We start from the raw sequence: 22,353 nt of genomic DNA on the forward strand, positions 1-22,353 counted from the left end.
TCCACTTTTAGCACGCGAACATTATGATGTATGAAGTACCCCATGAATTTATTGAAAAACAGTTTGTGAAGTGAATACAAACCGATACACATCTTATAGAATGTTGTTTGCTATGGTCATCATTGGAACACTCACTCTTGTTGCGAATGGTAGAATTATCGAGATGTTTAGTGACTCCGGATCCCGCAACGTCTGGCACAACACTTGCGCCACTGGTACCGAAATTCCAGTCTTTTATAGCCACTACAGCCGGAGGTAGTAATCAGACAGTTACTACATGGAGCCTGGACGCGTGTGCGTTTAATTCATTACATGTAGCTCTGCGCAAACGGTTGGAGAGTGTCAGTCCTCTTTCCTTCCCAACGGAGGAGGGAGAAGTAATGCTAACATTTCAGATACTCAATGCAGTTACGTTTAATTGGGTTTGCTACATTAGTTTTATGAAGGATAACCGAGTTACAGGTGTGAGATGGCATACAATATGGTTGCTTGGAATTTCAGAACATGTTCATGTACCTGAGGACCCTAGCTGAAAGGGGTTAACAAGGAACTCATTCAATCCTGATTCCAAGTACCAAGCAAAAGTAGCCCACTGCTGTACCCTTGCAGTGTTGATCAGCAATGCCAGAAATCATCAGCCTAAATAGCTGCAGATATTCATAGTGACCCCTCACGTGAAGTTGAGTTCCTTTACCTGATAAACTTCACAAGTCGCGGGAAATTGTTTTCCGCCGACTGATGTGCGAGCTAACGTCTTGGTCCGAATGCGGGGAAGTTCAAAGCAAGCCACAGGGAGTGTCGAACTGGCATTTTGCCTAAATACATCTATTATATATTCCTGTTTTTACTAATAATTGTGGGATTCTGAATTCAGCGTGGTTTATGTCTTTTTGGTACTCTACTCGAAATTGGGCTTCAGAAAAATAGCTTTTTGTTTTCTGGAAATGCAGTCTCTACTATCTTCGCTCATTATATTAGCGACGGTCCTTCAGGATGGGGTATTAGCAATTCCGGCTGAAGGTCGAATTGGCCCAGTGGAGCCGACAATCTCGTTCACGTATGCCTCAATGCTTCCCAACCGTTATGCAACTCCCTTGAATTCACCGCTGTCAATTCCTACACCTTACGCCCCCCCCTTCAGCCAGGCGTCTCATCTTTTGGATCCTCTAATCACGTATACCACCTATTCTTTGAATCCAAAGGCGACAAAGACACATGATGGAAAATATGGTCAAAGTGCTTATGCGGCAATGTGGGAAAGTGCAAGCTTCACCTATGCTGATCATCCGCCTTTTACGACAACGGCCTCGCCCACTCCAGTATCGACTAATGAACTGGTCTTTCCTCCAGCGCTACCAGTCAAGCCAATAGATGCAGAAAAGGTGACCAATCTAAACCTTCCAGCAGACTTTGTTTGGGGAGTGGCGAGCAGTGCATGGCAAATCGAAGGTGGTCTGAAGTTGGAAGGGCGAGGCCCATCAGTCATGGATAACATTGGGGCTTTGCCGTCATCTGCCAATGACTCGAACGTCGATGCGATGTTCTATTTCTTGTATAAGCAAGACATCAGGCGGCTATCGGCCCTTGGCATTCCATATCTGTGCTTCTCTATCCCTTGGTCGCGCGTGGTTCCCTTTGGTGTTGCCGGATCTCCGATAAATATACAAGCCCTTGATCACTATGAGGATCTGATTGACGAAGCGATTGCAAATGGAATCACGCCTATTGTCACTATTCTCCATTACGACCTGCCAATATCCGTTTCTTACAGTGATCCAAGGTTCAGCGAGCATTACTTGTACTATGCCAAGCAACTGATGACCCGATATGGTGATCGGGTTCCTTATTGGGTTTCTGTGAACGAGCCGAATCTCCAGCCCGTCAACAATGCTCTGACGAACATAATGGAGGCGCACGCGAACCTCTATGATTGGTACAAGCATGAACTTGGGGGCAAGGGAAAGATCACTATGAAATTTGCCAACAACTTGGCCATCCCCCTGAATACCAATAATCCAGCCGATGTTGCCGCTGCTGAGCGATACCAGGACTTCAGCCTTGGAATTATGAGCAACCCTATGTTCCTCGGCAAACAGATTCCTCCTAGTGTGCTGACAACTACCGGTATACAGATCAGTCCGCTGACGGAGCCTCAACTGAAACTCATTCATGGAAAAATTGACTTCTTCAGCTTCGATCCGTACAGCGCACAGTACGTGGCTTCGCCTCCGGGAGGAATTGAGGCGTGTGCAAGTAACCAGTCGGATCCTCTGTGGCCAACCTGTGTTGTTACCACGAATGATGCCGCCGACGGCTGGCTTATTGGTGATGCCAGTTCCGTGACGTACAGCTTCATTGCACCTGAGTATGTTCGGGCGCAAATGAACTATGTCTGGGACACTTTTCGGCCAGCTGGCGTCCTGATTGCTGAGTACGGATTCCCTGCCATTGGTGACACCTTAAGGGCGCTGGATGCACAACGGTACGATCTGGAGCGAAGTATCTATTACCAAGCGTTTTTAACCGAGGTTCTACGAGCGGTTCATGAGGATGGTGTTAATGTTATTGGGGCATTGGCGTGGAGCTTCATCGAGACCAACGAGTTCGGTACCTTTGACAGCCACTATGGATTGCAGACCCTCAACCACACCACATTCGCAAGAACTTACAAGAGAAGTGCGTTTGATTACATTGATTTCTTCCATGACCATGTTGAGAGACGTTGAATGCCTTGGATGTCTGGTTGCTCAGAAAATGGGCATTGCGCTGTTTCTTCCGGGGATAACAAGCTTCCTGGTGGGGGAATCGGTTCTCTCTCAAAATCGATCATTCCCTGCTAGCCTCAAATCTTCTCTCTTAGCAAAATTGTTAAACGCATACCTTGCAGACTCTTTCCATAGATAAAATTAAGCAAACTAAAGAAAAGTTGTACAAGCTCCCTACTTGCGCTTCTAGTATGTTTAGTTCCCCCCAATAACCAGGGAAGCGTAACAATCTGCATACTAAGTAATCGCCGCGGCAGCATATTTTTCGGGTAATTATGCAAAGTTGATCCCCAGATTGGCCGATAATTATCCGAATATTGAACCAAGCTATATGGTCGACAGTTCCGGTAAATCTGCAGTGCGGGGGGACCCCTCAAGCTTATGATTTAAGAGGGTCAAGATACGGAAATTTCGCTCCTGCAACGTCCTTCCTCAGCTAGGTGATTAATTTGCAAGAGCAGTTATGCCAGTTCAATTGATTCGGCAGGCCACTGTGTGGTACTCGCTGCTCCTGCTTTCCCTGACCGAGGCAATACCACCAGACTCTGCATCTAACCCAAATAGAATCTGGGACAATTCGGCAGCATCCAGCTACGGTGATAATTACCCTATTGGCAATGGCCGTGTTGGAGCCATGGTAGGGGGAGCGCGTCTTCAGAGGCCATCCAAGTGAACGAGGACTCATTCTGGTCCGGACGCTTGCTACATCGGGTCAATCCAGACGGATATAAAACCGTCAAGCATATGCAAACTTTGCTCACGGAAGGCTTCTTGCAGGATGCTACTACCATAGCGGGTTATGGTTATCAGGGCACTCCCGTTTCCACGCAACATTACCCGGACATGGGTTACCTGACCCTTGCCATGGACCATACCGAAACCGTCACTGGTTACGAAAGGTGGCTTGATATTGAGGAAGCCACCGCTGGCATGTATTACATGAGTGACGACGTCGAGTACACTCGAGAGTATATCGCAAGCAACCCGGACGATGTCATCGCTATACATATTACAGCAAGCCAGCCTGGTTCTGTTGGCTTTACGATTCATCTGGATCGTGGTGCCTCCCTCAATAGGTTTGAAGCCTATAGTGAACCCCTTGACAATAACACCATCCTTGTTGGTGGCGGCTCTGACGGCGTGACTGGCATTGACTGGTCAGCTGGCGCTCGCGTGGTAAGCTCTGGAGGATCAGTCTATACCCTTGGAGATTATGTCTTTTGTTCCGGAGCAGACGAAGCAACCATATATTTCACTGCCTGGACAACATTCCGTCAGCCTAATCCTCAAAATGCAGTGCTTTCTGTCCTTACGAAGGCTGCTGGAAAGAGCTACAGTTCAATTCGCGAGACTCATGTTGCCGATCACCAGAAATATATGTCAAGGGTCTCACTCAATCTTGGAAACTCAACAGCAGCCCAGAAAGCAATGAGCACTCCCCAAAGGATGGCTGCAATCAATAACACGATGTTTGATCCCGAGTTGGCGGCGTTATATTTCCAGTTTGGGCGATACACATTGATCGCAACCTCGCGGGAAGGAAGTCTTCCTCCTAATCTGCAAGGCATATGGAATCAAGACATGGATCCCGAGTGGGGTTCCAAGTATACAATCAATATTAACTTGGGTCAGATATCTTCTCAAATCGCTCCCCTCTCAGAGTGAACCGGAGCCTAACTGGATATAGAAATGAACTACTGGCCGAGCTTGACAACCAGTAAGTATATTTATTTTCTGAGATTTGTTCTCGGTTCTTTGCGCTGATGGAAAAAAAAAATAAAGACCTAGCTGATCTGACGACACCGCTCAATGACCTCCTGAACGAAATTGGCAAGCAAGGCAGTGTCGTCGCACAGAAGATGTATCACGCTTCAGGGATCGTCACTCACCACAATACTGACTTGTGGGGAGACTCGGCACCACAGGATAATTACCTCTCTTCAACCTGCTGGCCTATGGGAGCAACATGGCTGATCACTCATCTCATTGAACATTATCGATTTACCGGAGACAAATCAACCCTCAAGTCGAACTATAACCTTCTCCGAGGTGCGGCTCTCTTTGCTCTCGATTTTTTGACTCCTTATGGACAATATATGGTCACCAACCCCACGCTCTCCCCGGAGAATCTCTACTACATTCCCGGCTCCACAGAGCAGGTTGCAATTACGTACGGATCAACCATTGATAACTCGCTGCTGTGGGAACTATTGGGTGGATTGCTAGATGCTCAGAGAGAGCTTGGCATAAATGATCAAGAGCTGGCAGACAAGGTGACGGCTCTAAGAAGCAAATTGCCCCCGTTGCGCGAGAATCAGTACGGCGGCATTGCTGAATGGATTCATGACTATAATGAGGTTTGTCTCCTCCTTATGAATGGAAGGGTATTAAGTATCTAGATGTTAATCACAACCTTGGCAGACTGATCCTGGCCATCGACACTGGTCCATGCTCTGGGGCATGTACCCAGGCTCACAAGTTACTGCTTCAAATCAGACCACTTTCAACTGGGCAATTTCGAGCATTCACCGTCGCCTAGAGTATGTCCAGATCAATTTTCAGCCAATCTCAATTTCTTAATATATATCGACATTGACTAATTGATATTACTTTGGACAGCAATGGTGGCGGTTCTACCGCCTGGTCTCGCGCTTGGTCCATAGCTCTCTCCGCCCGAGCTTTTCTTCCGGATCTAGTATACTCGAACTTTGCTCAACAACTGGCAAACTACACCACTGGGACTTCTTTTCTGGCCACTGGTCCTCCAGCGCCCTTCCAGGTTGATGGGACTTTCGGGGGCCCCGCTGGCATGGTCGAAGCTTTCCTCCAGAGCCACGAGACAGTGTCAACGGATAAGGAAGGCAAGCTCGTCGCAGCCCAGACAGGTGATGAAAATAAAATCCACCTGATTCGACTTCTTCCCACGCTTCCATCTGCCTGGGCCGCAATTGGAGGAGGGGGTTCCGTTTCAGGACTTGTGGCTCGTGGCGGCTTTGAGATCGATATAGCCTGGTCGAGCGTTGGGGAGCTAACTAAAGCTATTATTACATCGAAGGTAGGCAATCAAGCATATGTCACCTTCGGTAGCTCGCCAATTGGAGCCACCAATGCTACCAAGATCACGGTGGACAACGAGGGGACTGGCGGGTTTGTACTGCTGCCGGCAAAGGAAGGGCAAAAATTTACCGTGTCGCTTGCGCAAGGATGACAGCCATGTTTATGAAATGTCAGGTCAATTTCCTGTTTGTGACAGTAGTATCCGCTAAAGATGCTTTACATCACTGTATTACATCTACAAGCATGATTATTCATCTACATCAAGTTATAGTTCTGAATAAAATCTATCTGATCCCTCAAATTTGGTTCAACTTGGGGAAATTCCTGCAATGTCTTTTCTTTAAGTCTAGCACACTAGGTATGGGAACGTTTTGTCAGCTAGCTGAACTCTCAAAAACAAGCTTAGCCCTTCCAGGAACGCAAAGTGCGCTTGAAACACTAAATGACCGAAATAAGGTCTTTATGGACGCAGCAGAATGAGGGGGAATGAAATGGAACGATACGTACTCGGTACTTCATAGGTGTATACCCAGCCAGGACTCAGCGCTAAGCTCCGGCCCCCTGTTTGGCGGCATGCTTAGCCATTAGCACCTTCCTTTTTCGGAACCCCGATAATCCTCAACCCGATACACTCTTGTTCCCCTCTCGATAATGGCGGCTTAAGCCGTCCGAGGCGCTGCTGAGATTGCTACATAGAAACAGGCAGCGGAGTTACACGAGTATAAATGTGCAGGCTACAGACGTTTTGAAGCATGGGAGATCGCCTCCATTTAGAGCGCTGAAACCACCACCTATACTCCTGAACACCTTTCCCTCTCTAGAATCATGGTGTCGCAAGCGCTTCTCCTCTTACTAAGTACAGCTACAGCCCTCGCTAGCGAGCTTTCTTTCCCTCCACCTGCCACATTTGCCAGCAATGGCTATGCGAACTGGGGTGCTGGGACCTGGCCGCCAGCCAGCGTCGGAGTGCCGCTCGTCCCGCAGACAACTGACCCAGAGATTCTGTCACTAATCTCTCAGATTGACCCTGCCCGTATCGAGCATACGATCACGACGCTCGTTAACTTCGGTACGCGGCACACAGCGTCGACGACGACAAGCCCAACTCGAGGTATCGGTGCAGCCCGCAATTGGCTACTGAAACAGATGCAGGAGTATGCTAAGCCCGCGAATGGCCTGATCAAAGTCTCAATGCCATGCTACTTCCAGCCCGCTGAGCCAGAAGAGGGACTTCCCATTGGCGTCGACGTTTGCAACGTCCAGGCTGAGATCAAAGGCGCCATCGACCCCAACCGCACTATCGTCTACACGGGTCATTACGACTCGAGGAGGATCAACGGCAGTGATTATGAGAACGATGCTCCAGGAGCGGATGACAATGCGAGCGCCGTATCGATTGCTCTGGAGATGGTGCGCATTCTTGGCCTCTCGATGGCCAAGAACAAACCGGCCTCGAGCATCATCATCGCGGCCGTTGCTGGAGAAGAACAGGGCCTGTACGGATCCACCTTCCTCGCAAATACATGTAAGTAGTTCGCCCCCACCCGACTGGACTGGTGGTTAACGTAGAATAGTAAAGAATGCTTCGGTCAATGTCGAGGCCTCATTCAACAACGATATTGTCGGCACTGGCTCCAATGCGCCTTTCAACAAGCTGAACCAGCACACAGTCCGCATCTATTCCGGCGGCACCGATATTCTGGATCTCCCGGAAGCCACCATCGACGAGATCATTTCCACCGGTTACCAGGATGACACGCCGTCGCGCAACATGGCCCGTTTCATTCAAGAAGTCAACGCTGGTGCAGCACACACGACCGACATGGAAGTGGCCATCCTCTACAAAACCGACCGCTTCGACCGCGGCGGCGACCACGAGCCCTTCCTGGAGGTCGGCTTCCCCGCCGTGCGCTTCACGGAGTCGAACGAGAATTTCTTTCACCAGCACCAGGACCCGCGCGAGGAAGACGGCGTTGTGTATGGTGACAACATTGAGTTTGTGGACTTTGACTACACAGCGCGCGTTGGTAAGGTCAACATGCTTAGCATGCTCAGTATGGCCAATGCCCCGGACCTTCCCAAGAACTTCACTTATGTGCCATTGTATGGGTTTCTCGCATCGGACGAGCAGGCGCCCGTCGCTTCACTCGATAACGTCGTTAAGTTGAACTGGACCACTGAGCCGAGGGATCCGTTGCTCGATCACTTTGAGGTCGTCTGGCGCTCTATGTCGAGCCAGCAGGTGAGTTTTGCATTAAAATGAGATAGTGCAGATGCTGATTCGAATATAGTGGACGCACACGCTAGATGTTGGAACGGCGAGCACTGTCACCCTTGATATTAGCAGGGACAACGTCGTTTTTGGACTGAGAGCAGTTGGCAAAGATGGAAAGAAGAGCCCTGCCGTCCTTGCTTTACCAGATTCCTTCTAGTTGAATTGTTTTAGGAGAAACCTGTGACGCGTTGGAGATGGTCTTTCTGCTTTTTCTCCCTCATGTTTGATCACTCAGCTTCAACACTGCCAAGAATTGGATCTATGGGCTCAAGCGCTACTAGTTTAGGCATTATCTGAAGGATGGAACATATTCACTAGTAGATGAACAGATTTTACTTTCTGTTCTATATAGATTCATGCTTAGTAGCTATCATATCCTCATCACTAGAACTTCAGCACAGCCTTGCCATAGTTCTTGCCATAGAAGAGCCCAATCAAGGCCTCGCTAGCATTGTCAATGCCCACAGTCTCATATGTGAGAGCCTTGAACGATCCATCCTTGATCCACTTCTGCACCTTCTCCTGATGCTCCTTAGCGTACAGGGGACCCATGTTGGCATCGCCGACAATAAACCCGCGCATATCCAGGCGCTTGGTCAGAACGTTGGCGATATTCGTGATCGGGTATGGGGCCGAATTGTACTGCGAGATCATACCGCACACAACCACACGGCCGAAGTTGTTGATGGCATTCAGCGCGGCCTCGAGGTGCTCGCCGCCGACGTTCTCGTAGTAGATGTCGATTCCCTCGGGAGCAAGGCGCGCTAGAGCATCGGCAGGCTTTTCCTTCTTGTAGTTGAATCCGCCATCGAAGCCCAGCTCCTTGGTGATAAAGTCGAGCTTCTCGTCGGAGCCCACAGATCCAACCACGCGCAGACCCTCGTGCTTGGCCAATTGACCGACCAGGGCGCCCACGGCTCCACTGGCGGCAGACACAAAGATCGTCTCGCCCTTCTTCGGCTTGCCAATTTCGTACAGCGATGAGTACGCCGTCAGGCCGGGCATACCGAGCGCACCTAGGAACACACGGATGTCTTCGATGCCAAGCGGGTTCTCCAGCTTGCTGATGGTGCCAAGCTGCTCGCCAGGCAGCGCAACGTATTCCTGGACGGGCAAGAATCCAATGACGACTTCACCCTCGGGGAACTTGGAATTGTTCGAGCGCACGACCTTGGCGATGCTCCGACTGGTCACCGGCTCGTTGAGAGTGAAGGGCGGCGAGTAGGACTTCACTTCGGGCGCGCGCATGCGGCCACGCATGTAGGGGTCGAGACTGGTGTACAGCGACTGCAGCACGACGCCGTCGGCGGGCGCGGCGACGGTGGCGTCATAGGCGGCCGGCTCGGTGACGAGGTGCTCCCCCGCGACGGGGTAGCCCTCAGGGACTTTTTTGAAGACGAACGCTTTGTTGGAAGTCATGATGGAGGTGTTAGGGTGGTGTAGTGTGTTTAAGAGGAGAGGAGACGAAAGGTGTGAATTAAGGAGTGTTTTCTGGAACACGACCTCGGCACCTTTTATAATCAAGAATGTACCGTAGGGTGTGCGGACGTTATTTCCAGGCGGGGCAACTGCAGAACCTCGGATGAAGAAACTAACCCAGTTTGTATTATAAAGCAATAATCATATTGCGGGTCGGTGGCCGGAGAAGCTTCTCGAGAGGGACGAGATTGGTCCACCCGGTAGCATAAAGCTCAGTCTCTGCTCAATAGCTCTGCACAACGATGGCGAATCCATGGGTCGGTGCGATCTCTGTGGCAACGCGCAACTTTGACGTAGTGGAAACTCGGAGGAATTGATATCTTACCGCGCCGACGGCGCAACGCTCTTCTAGGCAGGAAATCCGTACTGTCAGGATTGATTGTTAAGCACGGAGCTTGATGCCTGTTGCGGCAGTTAGCGGGGTGCGCACGTCAAGCGAATCAACGGCCTGGCTTTCGATCGGATCAGCAGTGCTTAACCACTGATGAAGAATTAAAATCTGACATACGGCCAATGGTTCATATTAAGTGGGGGTGATCGTATAGTTCAAGGTGCGAATAGTAGTGAATAGTATTTCAAGAAATGGTTTTTGCCAAGGAAGAGTTTTGTTTTTGTCGTATAAAAGCAACAAGAAATCCAATCAAGTGTGTTCGTTGATGAGAAATTCAGTGATATGCATACCTGTATACGTTTTTCGTAGAGAAATTAGAAATACATCAAAGCCAAGGACATAACGGAACAGATAATAATGGCCTCCCAATACAATGGACGAGGCCAGCCAGGAGCCCCACTATCGTAGCCGATGTTCATGGAATTGTTTCCAAATCCCACCGTTCTGAGCCAAGTAGGCGTTGTGCTGGTGTTGACCAATGTATCCGAGTGGTAGGGATCGATGACCCCGAAGAAGGAAACCTTAATCTTTCCCTGTACCTCATCCGGGCCTATTTGTCTGTTTTCGCCACCTTCAGTATAGGAAACCCGATACGGAAAAGCAGCGGCATATCCATTCACAGTGAAATTTGCTGTTTGGCTGTCAAATTGTAGGTCAACTGCTGGATACGTCCAGTTCCAACCAGCATTATTAGACCAGTCGCGATCAATGAGCGATATGTAATTTTGACTGCTTTCAGTGGAAGTATTGCAGGGTTTTAGATCCATATCGAAAGTATCTAACATTTCGTCTGCGTCCTTAATGGCGCCTGTCAGATTGTATGGAGCTTCCTTGACGCCATACGATAAGGTTAAATTGAAGATATCATTGACGGAATGATCGGAGGGCGAGTCGCTTTCAGTCGTGGTGTGGTTCGCATAGATTACCCAGCTATAAGGAATTAGATAGAGAGCTTTACTGAGTCATGGGTAGAGTATGGCTTACGGGGCAGACTCGAGATACCATCGAAGGGATGATGAGGTCCATGGAAACTGGGTGTTAGAGTTTGAGAGCGATGAAAGATTTGTGCCCGAGTTCCAGAGTGTCAAAAGCGCATTCACTGGGTTTAAGCCCACATTATAAGAACCTCTTTCGGTAATAGCGAGGAAAGATTGAAACTCCATAGTGAACGTTTGGTCTTGAAGATTTTTGCATACTGATGTGTTGGTTGTCGATCCGATCTCGGGTGTGAACTCTATCTTCGTCGTGGCATTGTAATACCTGTACTAGGCATTAAGTAACGGCGAAGTAGGGAATGACCTTTGACATACGATCCAACCCAAAGATAGATATCACTTAACCCTGTCACATTGCTTGGACGGAATGGAAGAGATGCATTATATTTCGGATCTGCTTTCGCGGAGACGCTTAGGGGGTGAATAAGGCAACAAGCCAGGACCTGCAGAACTTGTCTCATCGTGCTATGCCGAACAAGAAAAGTAGATATTGACGCGAAGCTTTTTTCCAAGTTCGAACTAAATGTGCAAAGAAGAAACAACTAGAATGAAAATTGCTGGAGAAAGAGCCAGTGCAGGAACTAGCCGAGGACCGGGGTCACGTTGGGCGCGCGACAGCCCTAGCAGACTAGGGCCGGATGGTGGCTGCAGGGACGATGTAACTCTAGACAGTTGGGGCTGATACCTTTTTTTGTCAATGACTGACTTCCTACAGCCCTAAATCCCCGCTCTGGGGTAGATTCATTTGCAAACACGATTGAATGCTCTCTACCTTTATATAACTACATAAATGCGCCTCATATTAACAACATCCATCACCTGCATCCGGACTTGTCCCATTGTAAACAATGAAAGGGTTCCACAGCGAATCATCAGCCCCTTCATCTCGGCAATTATTGCAGCCATTAATGGTGATATGACAATTGTCACTAAGGTATGTGCTTCCGCACGTCTTGGCGTGGTCATTAGCGTAGAAATATTTAATCCTGGCAAGGAAAACATGATTAGCTTCAACAGCCCATCCTCTAGATAGTTAACAGTACGTAGGGAAATACTCACGCGTCCTTAATCTGCGCCCCTGTCATTCCCTGCGTATATGCATCGCTGTTGTCACATTCCCAAATGACAGTGCAACCATAATTAATCCCAAAGAAATCCTCAATGGCTGGCCCGACGACAGGGAAGATTGAATTGGCGATATCTGCTCCTGTGCTGTCGGGCCACACAGCCGAAGTGTACTGATGATAGATGGTGGCATCCTGGAATCGCTGGGCAGCAGCCTTACAGGTTCCACCATTGATTGAAAGGCAGATCGATGAGCCATCATTGTTACCCGATGTCTGGCTAGGGGTCGGTGGAGGAGGTGCATAATAGGGGTTTTCAACCTGGGTGCTGGTGGCCTCACTGCAACACTGACCGAAAATATTGTTCCCTAGTAGCAGCAGATAGGCAGTGATGTTAGTCCCGCATATTTTCATAAAGAGCAGGTGTAAATGTGAAAAACAATCCTTGCAATATAGGGTGGCGGAACATACCACTGGCATCGTAAAGACAATTATCAGCACCAAAATATATGTCACCATAAGAACTGGGCCAAGATGCAGACAGTTCACAACCAGGAGTTACCTCCTGATCATTTACATCGCTGCCATCAAATTCGGCATAAATGGTAGCTGTTGAGTTGAAGGAGTCTTGGAATGCAACATCTATAGTACATAGTCAGCTTGCTGTGTGTCAATTAGCGTTGTCATATCTCACTGTAAGGGCTGCCACCCGCACAACGCGGACTGTTATTGATGGAGACACAGCCTTGATTCACATTCTGTGTTTATTAGTGATTGTACCGTCCAATGGCCTCATTTGTGAGGAGACTCACAATATTGGTGCCTCCTGGGTTTGGGACAGGAGTGTGGAGAGACGTCGGTTTCGAAGTGGATGAACTGGATGTAGTTGTACTCGAGGCCGATCTTGAGCTTTTCCCTGATCCGCTAGTTGAGGTTGGCATGCTAACGGATCCTGTTGATGTTTGCATGTCTGCAGCTACGAGAGCGACAATTTCAGACTGCACAAACGAATCGGATGCCGCTACGTCATAAAGGTCATCAACATCAGCCAAACCCAGTGAGATAATAGGCATTGATGTGGCGGACGACGAGGGTCGAGACGTAGATTGAGGTGACGATGTAGAGTGAGGTGACGATGTAGATTGCGGTGACGATGTAGATTGGGGTGACGATGTAGACTGAGGTGACGACGTAGACTGAGGTGACGACGTAGACTGAGACGACGTTGTGCTGCTAGTCGATTCGCTAGTTGATTCACTCGCTGTTTGAGAGGGATCAGGTTGTTCCTCTTCCGATGGAGATTCTGGAACTCCATCGGGGCCAAGCACGAATGGTAGCAGTCCAGGTAAAGCAAAGACTTCTAGCAGCGCAGCATCGGATATTTCTCCAGCGACAGGACCTAAAAGAGGGCCTAGACCCAAAACTCCTATGAAACCGGCTCCTGTCATGATCACCGGCACTATGGTCGGACCGCCCCCACCTGAGGATGTCGTTGTGACAGTGTTGCCTGTCCATGATGGGTTTGAGAGTGACTGGGTGCTGAAACCGGAAAAGCTGGAAATGGTAGTTGGAGTCCCCGAAACCACTTGGCCATTCGTATTTGTAGCGATGATTATAACCGGCGTGGTGCTCCCTTTACGTGGAGTGCTGCTAGCTGTAGGCGGTGTTTTTGGGACGCTTGCCGGATTGGTGCTGACCATTGAAGTACTTGGCTTTGTCGTACTGGGGATTCTAGACCTTGAGCTCAGCGTGGTCTTCGACTGTCGAGTATCCGCCCCCCTGCCCGGCTTGCGGTCTAAATCCTCACGATTCATCAAGTGCATCCCCTCCGACAGTGCATCATCCTCTATGATGTGGACACCGTCATGTGAATGATGGGGGGGATGTATGTCTTGATTGTCTTCTAATAAAAACAATGCTTCAGCCGTTCTGTTCCATGTTCGAGTCAGGGTCTTCGGACATACCATTTGGAGAAACTAGACGTTGCCTGAAGTCGCGCTTCATAAACGAGTTTGGTTTCTCAGAAAAGCCCTGATACCAATCCCACTGGTCCAGGTACATCATAATAGCAAAATAATGGTAATTGTCCGCGTTACGGATTGCCAGAGCGGAACCACCCCTTAGAGCAAGATCCGCGCAGTTAAAAAATCCGTACGTTCTGGTATCTGCTATCGGCTTTTTTTTGCCATCCAAACGTGGCTGATCCTCAACTGTATAATAGCCAGTCAATCATTAAGTTATCAATAGACCTCATGTGGTCGTAAACTCACTTGGGTCCTTGCTACTAAGTAAATGGCTGAGTTCGTGCAGATGATAACCTGGCAAAGACTTGTACAACTCAATGCCGACTTCCTTTCCAATGGAAGCTTGGTCGTTTTTCACATCGGATAGCTTAAGTTTGTAATCATCCCTAGCAGTCCATGATGAAGGGCAGAATGTAATCATTCCAGGATAATGTGCATTTGCTCGTCGTAATGTGTAAGCACCTGTTTTCTGATTGCATTTGTTCTGGGGGTTCATGTAAACAGTAGGAAAGTCGTGACTTCTTAAGGCACCGTTCGGCCATTTTGCTGCCGGTAAGGCTAGTATTAGAATGGAACTGAGCTCTTTGAAACTTTCACTTACTTTTGTCAAGCTCTTTCCCGCTAGGGGTCGTAGTCGTGAATTCAACGTGGGTATCATCGCAGTAAAATATGTAGTCTCCCGCAGAATTATCTTCGGAAGAAAAGTCGATCATACTTTGGTACGTGGCTAATAAGAGTGAGCGTCGTCAGTATGAAATAATGAGAAACAAAAGATAAGATGAGTCTGGAGGACTTACCACGGACAAAGGCCATGTTCTGGGCAGCAGTGGTGGACATCGAACGAAATCCACCAACTTCGATCCCAAACATCGTTTTGAGTGCTCTGGCAATACGGAGGTTTTTGGAGGTTGGGAGCCAATTCATTTTTGTACCTTGGACCTGGTCAATTGCCTGAACTGCTGCTGTGGCCATTGCAATAGCGTCATTCCACATGTTGTCAAAATTATCGTTGAGAATTTGGTCGTCACATGCCCCGTAGCTGTTATGAAACACAGGATCATCCGAAAGCTTGACATACATAGCCTTATCATGACCGGCATGGACTTTCAACACGATCCCAAAAAACACAAGAAAAATAAAGGTTGAGTAGTAGTTCATACTCCCACTAAATGTTCGAACCCGCATTTTTGCGGCGCCCGTATGACTATGACTGCCGGTGTTGTATCGATTGAAAGATCTGGAATAAACAAGAGAGAGAGAAAATGTCAAGAAGCAGAGCAGGTACTCGTATTTAAGTCAACATCTATATAAAGTTTTACATAAAAGCGAACAGATATTGGCAGTGATCTTTCCTTTCCTATCAACCCGGGTGGCTTGCCGATCATACTCTTTCAGAAGAGAATCCACTTGCCTAAAAAGTGATGCCAGCCTTACCCTCCGTCGCACTGCCCATCTCAGCTGAAGAACGGCAAAAGATTATTGGAGAGAATAATAGTATTTTGGCCCGAAACCTTGGCGAACTTGAAACATCTGAACATAGCCACTGTCAGGAACGCGGCTGACAAAGCTGCCTCGTGCGCTAACTACATATAGCAGTCGCATGTTACAGATCTTCATCGTAGAGAGCTTCGTTTCGCTTCTTTTCGGCAGATTGGTTTAGCTGGGTAGTACGTGTGGGGGCGAACGCCTCATAGCCACTACCAGCTGATATGCGAGATCTGAAACACATACTCACTCTCCTTAAGGGGATGGTGCTATCAACAACAGAGGAGGCGAGGTTCGCCAAATCAGAATTGGAGGTATATTGCAAGTCGAAATAAAAAGGGAGATTGGCTTTCTACTGGCGGATTTCTTAAACAGCTTGACTGAACCAGCCATAATCAAGCGCCTATTTTGCGAGGATTCTCCTATTCAGGCGTAGATTCCTCATTGCCCGAACCACTCGCCCCCAAGCAACGGCTCTTCCGCATAGCCCCCAAGCCTTTATTGCGATCATTGGCCCAAAGGCTTTGGCTCACGGTACCATTTGGCCCACGATCTACAGCCCATGGCTCAGCTAAGCTTACTGTCAGCCAACTGACGGCCCGGCTGGATCACTGACCTGACTGGCTAGTGGTAATCGTACCTGGTGGAACCTAAATGGACTAACTGCCCCTTTAGGTATACGCTGAACATGGACTAAATGCTCAGTAGATCCCGCTGAGGAATCTCTGAGTAATCAGAGATCTGTCACGCGATTTCTATTAAGAGCTCACTGAGCCTGAGCCCGGACAGAAATCTACTCATGGAGCCTGACTCTGAGCGCCATCACTAAAGCGGCGGCCCCTAAAGTAGGAAATAGAGGTACGTACCTAGCATACTCTGGGCATCAATCAACAATAGTAACAAAATATTATAAGAATTGGATATCATAGACATTATTCCCTAATCTCGATCATCATTTCCCCCCAACAAAAGACGCCGCCTTGGGCACAAAGAAATCCTTGCCCTTGATCATCCGCACCATGAAGCTCCACGGCGTGATGCCGAACATCTGGCCGGTTCCTCCAGCCTCGCCCACAGGCACCACCATCATGACCGCATCGCCCTGGTTGTAGACCTTCCGGCCACCCTTGCCCAGGATATCAGCCTTGAGGTTAGTCGCCACGACGCCGGCCTGTTCCACAGCCTTGAAGGAAAACCGCTGCCAGTTGTTGGTGATGTCGCCGGCCGCATAGATCGGCAAAGAAGCCTTGCTGTCATCCCCTTGCACGCGCAGCTCCTTGTCGACCTTCACCCATCCGTCCTTGTCGAGGAACGGCGCCGGGATGAAGCTATTGTTGGGGAGCACGCCCGTCGTGGGGAAGTACAGGTCCGCGGTCAGCTTGTCCCCGTTGTCGAGGGAGACAGTCCACGATTTCTTGGTGCCGTCGCTAGGTGTCGCCTCCTCCACATCCGTAACCCGCCGCGAGGTGATCACTTTGATCTTCTTTTGCTCCAGCAGCTGCTTAGCAGCGGCGCTGCCGCCTGTCTTCAGCGATGGGAGCACGCGGTCCGTCGCCGAGACCAGTGTGATGGAGACCTCGCCGGCCTTGCCGTTCTGCGCGGCCGCCTCGGCGAGCTCACCTGCGAGCTCGACCCCAATGGGCCCAGCGCCCGCAATGACAATCTCCTTGGCGTTCTGGATGAGCTGCTGCGACGCCTCGATCAGCTGCTTCATGTCATCGCGGCCGGTCTGCTTGAACGGCAAGGGCGTGCCGGTGATCCTCCCCGTAGTGGCATCGGTTGTGCTTCCGGATGCAATGACGAGATAGTCATAGGACACCGACTTGGCTTTCTCGCTGTCGGTCTCCGTCACAGAGACAGTCTTGGCTGTCGCGTCGATGGCAGTGGCTGTCCCGGCGATAAACTCCACTTTGTCGGAGGGATATTTGGCGAGGATGTCCTTGATTGGAATCAAGTACTGCTCTGCGCGGAAGGCAGTGGGCTTTGCTAAGATCCTTGGCGCGGCGATGGGGAAGTACCAGCTCGGCGACGGGTTGATCAGCACTATCTTGACATTGGGCACATCCTTGAGCAAGGCGTGGGCGATGTTTAGGCCGGCGAATGAGCCTCCGACGATGACCACGTTGACGGGAGCCATGGTGGATATTATTCAGTATGTGCTGGTGAACTGTGAAACACAATGCATATACAAAAAGACAGTGTGTAACTAAGATTTTTATGCGTAGGCCCGGGTCTATATAGCCATTCTCCAAGTGAACTTTATTTTCGCGGCAAAAATAATCCGATGACAAACCGGGGCCCCTTGCTTAGAAATTGGCCCGAGAGCCGCTGACTTACCCTGCCAGGCCCTCGTTTCCGAGATCCGTCCATGGATTGACTTTTTGGGACGGTCGTTGATTGGATTTGATCTGGTCTGACCTGACAGGACAGGACATGATAATCCATTCACATTAGCCGCGACGGAAACAACCAGCGTTCCCACTATGATACACTCCTTGAAAGTAAACAAATCCAACCCTCACAAACGTTAAGGATACCACGACGCAGGCGGCTTCTGCACCTCCTGCGACCGCTCATATTCTACAGTGACATTATCCGTGCGCCGAATCTCCGCCAGCGGATGGCCGCCGTTCTGGAACTCCTCCGACCGCAGGATACTCTCCTGGCTGCCGTCCTTGGTCTCGCCGATGTTGGTGGTCATTAGGTCGTCATGGGGCTTGCGCACGACATAGTTCGGCTTCCTTGCGCCGTGGTCTGCAGACGAGGAGCGCAGCTGGTTGCTGCTTTTGTAGTACCGCTGGTGGGAGCTCCAGGAGCGCTTGCCGCGGATCATTTCGTAGACGGGGCCGAGGGTTGGGATGCAGGAAGCGATTATGATGATGTTGGATTCGATTCTATGGGGGGATCAGCGGGTGTTCTATAGGGTAATTGAGAGACTTGGACTTACGCAGTCCAGATAACGAGGTCGGCCGTTCCATCTGGGGTCATGTTAGGTGGATTCAGGACTCATAGATTGCACTGCGTAGGGACTTACACGTCGGATCTTGTTCATCGGCGAGGCCTGGCAACTGCAAACACTTGACGATGGCCATCGCACAAGCACTGAGGAAAAGTCAGGGCATGATCCGAGAAGTTCCATTATCCCAACTTACACGGCACCCAATCCCAAAGCCGCACACAGAGCCAACTTCTTTTTCAGCGTCATTTGTAGCTTTATCAATACAATCGTCGGGTAGAAGGCAAGGAATAGATCGACGAAGGCGGATACAGCTAGACACAACATTAGTTTTCATTTGGCAAATCCGATGTTGGGCAACATACCCCCCGTGAAGATGGCATAGTCCACAAGAATCGAAATCGGGCGACAAGTTGCGCCTTCGTTGACTTGCATCGAAATCAACCATAGCGACTTGGGAGGATTGCACATGGTGAAGAGGACGATTATGCAGATAGTCGACGCCACGAAGACCAGCCCCGTCAGGAACCAAAGCATCACGCGCTGCCATTTACTCGGGTTCAAGATGCGGTTCAGCAGAGCGGCGATGGCGAGTTTCGGTGTCGTAAAAGACATGATTCCCAATGTGAAATCGATGTAATTGATGAGTAGGATGTTCTCTAGTAGGGCTTCGCCACCTTTTTGTTCGATTACTGCGGCATGAGTTCCGTAGCCCAGGTGGACGTTCACGGTTGTGACCGTTGTGTATCCTGCCAGTAGGACCTGTTTTTTCCACCAGAGGGTATTAGCTATGTAAGAGATCAACCAACCTCCGAGACTTTACTCACCATTGACGCTACAATAATGTAGTCATCTGGTCCGGTATTCCTCAACATCCTCGCTCGAATGTACAGCCTCGCAGAAACCATGAGGAGGCTCACGATGAAGAATGCCCAGAACGTCCCCAAAATCTGGGGCCCTTTACTCTGGCTCACATATTCCGGTGTGAGCTGAGGCATGGTGACATGGAGTTGGTAGGAGGTCGAAAGGACCACGGGCGCTGAGGACAGAGAACGTCTTGCTATCGAAAAATGTGACAGGCCACTACCCACCGACACTTAAGAACCGACAGGGATATCCTAGGCACGGGAGTGCTAATCAGTCTGAGCGCCGTAAATCCCGGATAATAGGTAAACCCAACTAACGTTACTGGGTAACTAATGATAACCGATACCTCCCAGGTTGTTTACGGGCCACATACGAATCTTTAGCCCCCAATTGTAGGATGTGGAGTGTCTCATGACGAATTATGTATTGATGTATTAGTTAGTTACCCCCATAAGGACCAGTTATTATTGCTAATAAGATCTTGCAGGGTATGGAACCTGGCATACAGAGACTATTTACTGTACATGGCTAGTCCACGCCCGATCAACCGTTCCTTCCGATGCTGTGGGGCCGCCACGATAACTATGCTGAATGCATTGGTTGTGCCCCCTGGGAAGTGAACTCCATCGGCTTAGGTGTGCCGTGCCCACGTCAGGCCTAGCCAGGTGTCGCAGGAGATGATCGATTCCTGGAACAGTATAGTTCGTCACCAGCTTGCAGCCTTGCGGTGGGGCATTGAACGAAGGATGTAAATCTTGTCGGATCAAACCGCTCCCTGCCAAAGCTGCAGCAATTGGAAGGGATCAATCGCAATGACTGTATATCAATTTCGGTCAAGAAGAGTCCGTGTGCGCCACATTCCCATCGGTTTAGCTGCGGGTAGGGGACAGGTGGGCACTGTCCAGTCGTGAAACGATGGCTTGACAGGGATTCGCGTCGCTTAAATTTAAACCCATGACAATCCTTTCTTTTCTTTGTCGGACAATCGGTGGGTCAGTAAAGACACAATACTCTTTCATGTCAGGTCTCAGGGTGGTTCGCCGTTGGGAGACGATGCTCGCGGCCCGGCGTCCGCCCTGGCGGCTCAGTGATGCGCAATGCCCCAAACACGGCTCGATCATGATTCGGTCGTTTGAAGGGATTTGCATCCCTACCAGCTGGGTACGCGGCATTACTGACATACTGTACCGTAGTAGTAAGTTCAAGCGCAGGTGGGGGCTTCTGCCGATAGTGAAATGCCGTCTTACGCTCCGAGTCGAGGCGCACGAGGAGGGCTACTGATAGCTAGCACGGGAGGATTCGCCCGAGTCTGCCCCCTCCACTCAGGCTATTGTTAGGCTAGGCGATCTCCAAGCCCGCGGGGTTTGTCCTCCAAACCGATACAACCATCTACAACCCGCCATAGAGGCTGCATTGCATTTAGTTCCAGAATCATGACACAATCCAACGGCACAGTGACCAACGGTCAAACAATTGACGTGGAAAAGCTTGCCGTCTCCCCCAATTCCCCCCAGAAGATCGCGGATTTGCTTCAGCAGATTGCCTCTTACGGCAATGAATTGGGCAATGACCCCCAAGCCCGGTTCAACTTGCTCGAAGCCTCTCGAGCGCTGACTTATGCGTTGGAGACACCACGCGAAGCGATTCTGAGACACTGCTGGTCAGAGGTATGTTTTTGTTAAGATTTGGCGGAGACAATTCGGATTGACAATCTTCTCAATTAGTCTACGACCTACGCAGCGATCCACACCGGCGTCGACCTGGGTCTCTTTAATGTTCTGTCTAAGGATGACAAGCCAAAGACAGTTAAGGAACTCGCAGAGTCTACGAGCGCCGATCCGGTCCTGCTCGGTGAGTTGCTTGTACTTTGAGCTATCCATATCCTCTAACTGGCAATCAGCTCGTATCATGAAGCATCTTGCTGCCATGGGAGCGGTTGAGGAGACCGGCGCCGATGAATACTCTCCCAGTGGATTCTCACGGGTGCTGGCCATTGAGCGATACAACGATGCTTTTCCACTCATGTAAGGCACCAATCTGCTAGTATATCCGGCAGCAGACTCGCTCACAACTGCTGCCAGGACTGGTCGTTTCACCAGGGGCATCCTCGCTCTCCCGGAATTCTTGAAAAAGAACGGGTATCGCAATCCCACCAACCCCACCGATACTGCCTTCCAGCTGGGATACGACACCGACAAGGGCTTTTTCCAACATGTGCAGGAGGAGCCGGACACTGCCAAACAGTTTAACAACCACATGTCAGTGTATGCCCAGGGTCGGATGCGATGGATGGACCCCGGCTTTTACCCGGTCCAGGAGCAACTGGTCGATGGAACCGCGATCGGCGACCAAGATGCATTGCTGGTCGACATGGGCGGCAGTTTTGGACATGACCTGTCCGACTTTCGGCGCAAGTGGCCCAATGCTCCTGGTCGACTCGTTCTGCAGGACCTGCCCGAGGTCGTGTCGTCGGTCAAAGATCTGCATCCGTCCATTGAGGTGACGGCGCACGACTTTTTCACGGAGCAGCCTGTCAAAGGTACAGACATAGAACTTCCAGCTTGAACAAACCAGTACTGACAATAGTCCTGCCAGGTGCGCGTGCATACTACATGCACTCAGTTCTCCACGACTGGCCTGATGAGCTTTGCCGCAAGATTCTGACACACATCACCGCGGCTATGCGGCCGGGATACAGCAAAGTGCTGATCAACGAGAATGTCATTCCCGACACGGGTCCGTACTGGGAGACGACGAGCCTGGACTGGATCATGATGATTTTGGGGGCTTCTGAGCGCAGTGAGCGCCAATGGCATGCGCTGCTGGAGTCTGCAGGGCTCCGAATTGTGAAAATCTGGACGGCGCAGAAGGGCGTTGAGAGCCTGATCGAGTGCGAATTGGCGTAGCTTAGATAAGATAAACTCCGTTGATAAGATAGACAGTCAGGTGATCAGTCCTATTATTTTTTTCGTTTTTTCCCCTGGCTTTTGCCGTC

The 22,353-nt window shown here is 49.9% G+C and overlaps 13 protein-coding genes across 13 annotated transcripts; 6 read left to right on the top strand and 7 right to left on the bottom strand.

Moving 5' to 3' along the window:
• Window positions 1-1,067: 1,067 nt before the first annotated feature.
• Window positions 1,068-2,726, top strand: N7510_001371 (beta-glucosidase; the record flags this gene model as incomplete). The annotated part of the gene is made up of 1 exon (XM_056973298.1): window positions 1,068-2,726. One exon carries the CDS (start codon window positions 1,068-1,070, stop codon window positions 2,724-2,726), a length of 1,659 nt encoding a protein of 552 aa, XP_056838415.1.
• Window positions 2,727-3,228: 502 nt separating this feature from the next.
• On the top strand, window positions 3,229-3,438 carry N7510_001372 (uncharacterized protein; the record flags this gene model as incomplete). Its single annotated transcript, XM_056973299.1, has 1 exon — window positions 3,229-3,438. The coding sequence occupies one exon, from the start codon at window positions 3,229-3,231 to the stop codon at window positions 3,436-3,438; it is 210 nt and encodes a 69-aa protein (XP_056838416.1).
• Window positions 3,439-3,509: 71 nt separating this feature from the next.
• N7510_001373 (uncharacterized protein) lies at window positions 3,510-5,973 on the top strand (the record flags this gene model as incomplete). Its single annotated transcript, XM_056973300.1, has 5 exons — window positions 3,510-4,392; window positions 4,453-4,482; window positions 4,548-5,122; window positions 5,187-5,305; window positions 5,385-5,973. The coding sequence occupies 5 exons, from the start codon at window positions 3,510-3,512 to the stop codon at window positions 5,971-5,973; spliced, it is 2,196 nt and encodes a 731-aa protein (XP_056838417.1).
• Window positions 5,974-6,647: 674 nt separating this feature from the next.
• On the top strand, window positions 6,648-8,085 carry N7510_001374 (Zn-dependent exopeptidase; the record flags this gene model as incomplete). The annotated part of the gene is made up of 2 exons (XM_056973301.1): window positions 6,648-7,347; window positions 7,397-8,085. 2 exons carry the CDS (start codon window positions 6,648-6,650, stop codon window positions 8,083-8,085), a joined length of 1,389 nt encoding a protein of 462 aa, XP_056838418.1.
• Window positions 8,086-8,481: 396 nt separating this feature from the next.
• N7510_001375 (MDR family NADP-dependent oxidoreductase) lies at window positions 8,482-9,516 on the bottom strand (the record flags this gene model as incomplete). Its single annotated transcript, XM_056973302.1, has 1 exon — window positions 8,482-9,516. The coding sequence occupies one exon, from the start codon at window positions 9,514-9,516 to the stop codon at window positions 8,482-8,484; it is 1,035 nt and encodes a 344-aa protein (XP_056838419.1).
• A 765-nt stretch (window positions 9,517-10,281) lies between these two features.
• On the bottom strand, window positions 10,282-11,964 carry N7510_001376 (uncharacterized protein; the record flags this gene model as incomplete). The annotated part of the gene is made up of 2 exons (XM_056973303.1): window positions 10,282-10,919; window positions 11,913-11,964. The coding sequence occupies 2 exons, from the start codon at window positions 11,962-11,964 to the stop codon at window positions 10,282-10,284; spliced, it is 690 nt and encodes a 229-aa protein (XP_056838420.1).
• A 53-nt stretch (window positions 11,965-12,017) lies between these two features.
• N7510_001377 (uncharacterized protein) lies at window positions 12,018-12,440 on the bottom strand (the record flags this gene model as incomplete). Its single annotated transcript, XM_056973304.1, has 1 exon — window positions 12,018-12,440. One exon carries the CDS (start codon window positions 12,438-12,440, stop codon window positions 12,018-12,020), a length of 423 nt encoding a protein of 140 aa, XP_056838421.1.
• Window positions 12,441-12,793: 353 nt separating this feature from the next.
• Window positions 12,794-13,840, bottom strand: N7510_001378 (uncharacterized protein; the record flags this gene model as incomplete). The annotated part of the gene is made up of 1 exon (XM_056973305.1): window positions 12,794-13,840. One exon carries the CDS (start codon window positions 13,838-13,840, stop codon window positions 12,794-12,796), a length of 1,047 nt encoding a protein of 348 aa, XP_056838422.1.
• An 897-nt stretch (window positions 13,841-14,737) lies between these two features.
• N7510_001379 (uncharacterized protein) lies at window positions 14,738-15,235 on the bottom strand (the record flags this gene model as incomplete). The annotated part of the gene is made up of 1 exon (XM_056973306.1): window positions 14,738-15,235. The coding sequence occupies one exon, from the start codon at window positions 15,233-15,235 to the stop codon at window positions 14,738-14,740; it is 498 nt and encodes a 165-aa protein (XP_056838423.1).
• A 1,252-nt stretch (window positions 15,236-16,487) lies between these two features.
• Window positions 16,488-17,672, bottom strand: N7510_001380 (NAD(P)/FAD-dependent oxidoreductase; the record flags this gene model as incomplete). Its single annotated transcript, XM_056973307.1, has 1 exon — window positions 16,488-17,672. One exon carries the CDS (start codon window positions 17,670-17,672, stop codon window positions 16,488-16,490), a length of 1,185 nt encoding a protein of 394 aa, XP_056838424.1.
• Window positions 17,673-18,062: 390 nt separating this feature from the next.
• On the bottom strand, window positions 18,063-19,489 carry N7510_001381 (uncharacterized protein; the record flags this gene model as incomplete). Its single annotated transcript, XM_056973308.1, has 6 exons — window positions 18,063-18,429; window positions 18,483-18,513; window positions 18,570-18,637; window positions 18,688-18,805; window positions 18,857-19,253; window positions 19,319-19,489. 6 exons carry the CDS (start codon window positions 19,487-19,489, stop codon window positions 18,063-18,065), a joined length of 1,152 nt encoding a protein of 383 aa, XP_056838425.1.
• A 922-nt stretch (window positions 19,490-20,411) lies between these two features.
• N7510_001382 (uncharacterized protein) lies at window positions 20,412-20,639 on the top strand (the record flags this gene model as incomplete). Its single annotated transcript, XM_056973309.1, has 1 exon — window positions 20,412-20,639. One exon carries the CDS (start codon window positions 20,412-20,414, stop codon window positions 20,637-20,639), a length of 228 nt encoding a protein of 75 aa, XP_056838426.1.
• Window positions 20,640-20,791: 152 nt separating this feature from the next.
• Window positions 20,792-22,264, top strand: N7510_001383 (Winged helix-turn-helix transcription repressor DNA-binding; the record flags this gene model as incomplete). Its single annotated transcript, XM_056973310.1, has 5 exons — window positions 20,792-21,025; window positions 21,083-21,209; window positions 21,259-21,382; window positions 21,440-21,897; window positions 21,954-22,264. The coding sequence occupies 5 exons, from the start codon at window positions 20,792-20,794 to the stop codon at window positions 22,262-22,264; spliced, it is 1,254 nt and encodes a 417-aa protein (XP_056838427.1).
• Window positions 22,265-22,353: the final 89 nt, after the last annotated feature.

The sequence above is a fragment of the Penicillium lagena genome, assembly GCF_028827675.1.
Source record: "Penicillium lagena strain IBT 129212 chromosome Unknown utg000001l_segment0_segment0, whole genome shotgun sequence".
Taxonomy (NCBI): domain Eukaryota; kingdom Fungi; phylum Ascomycota; class Eurotiomycetes; order Eurotiales; family Aspergillaceae; genus Penicillium; species Penicillium lagena.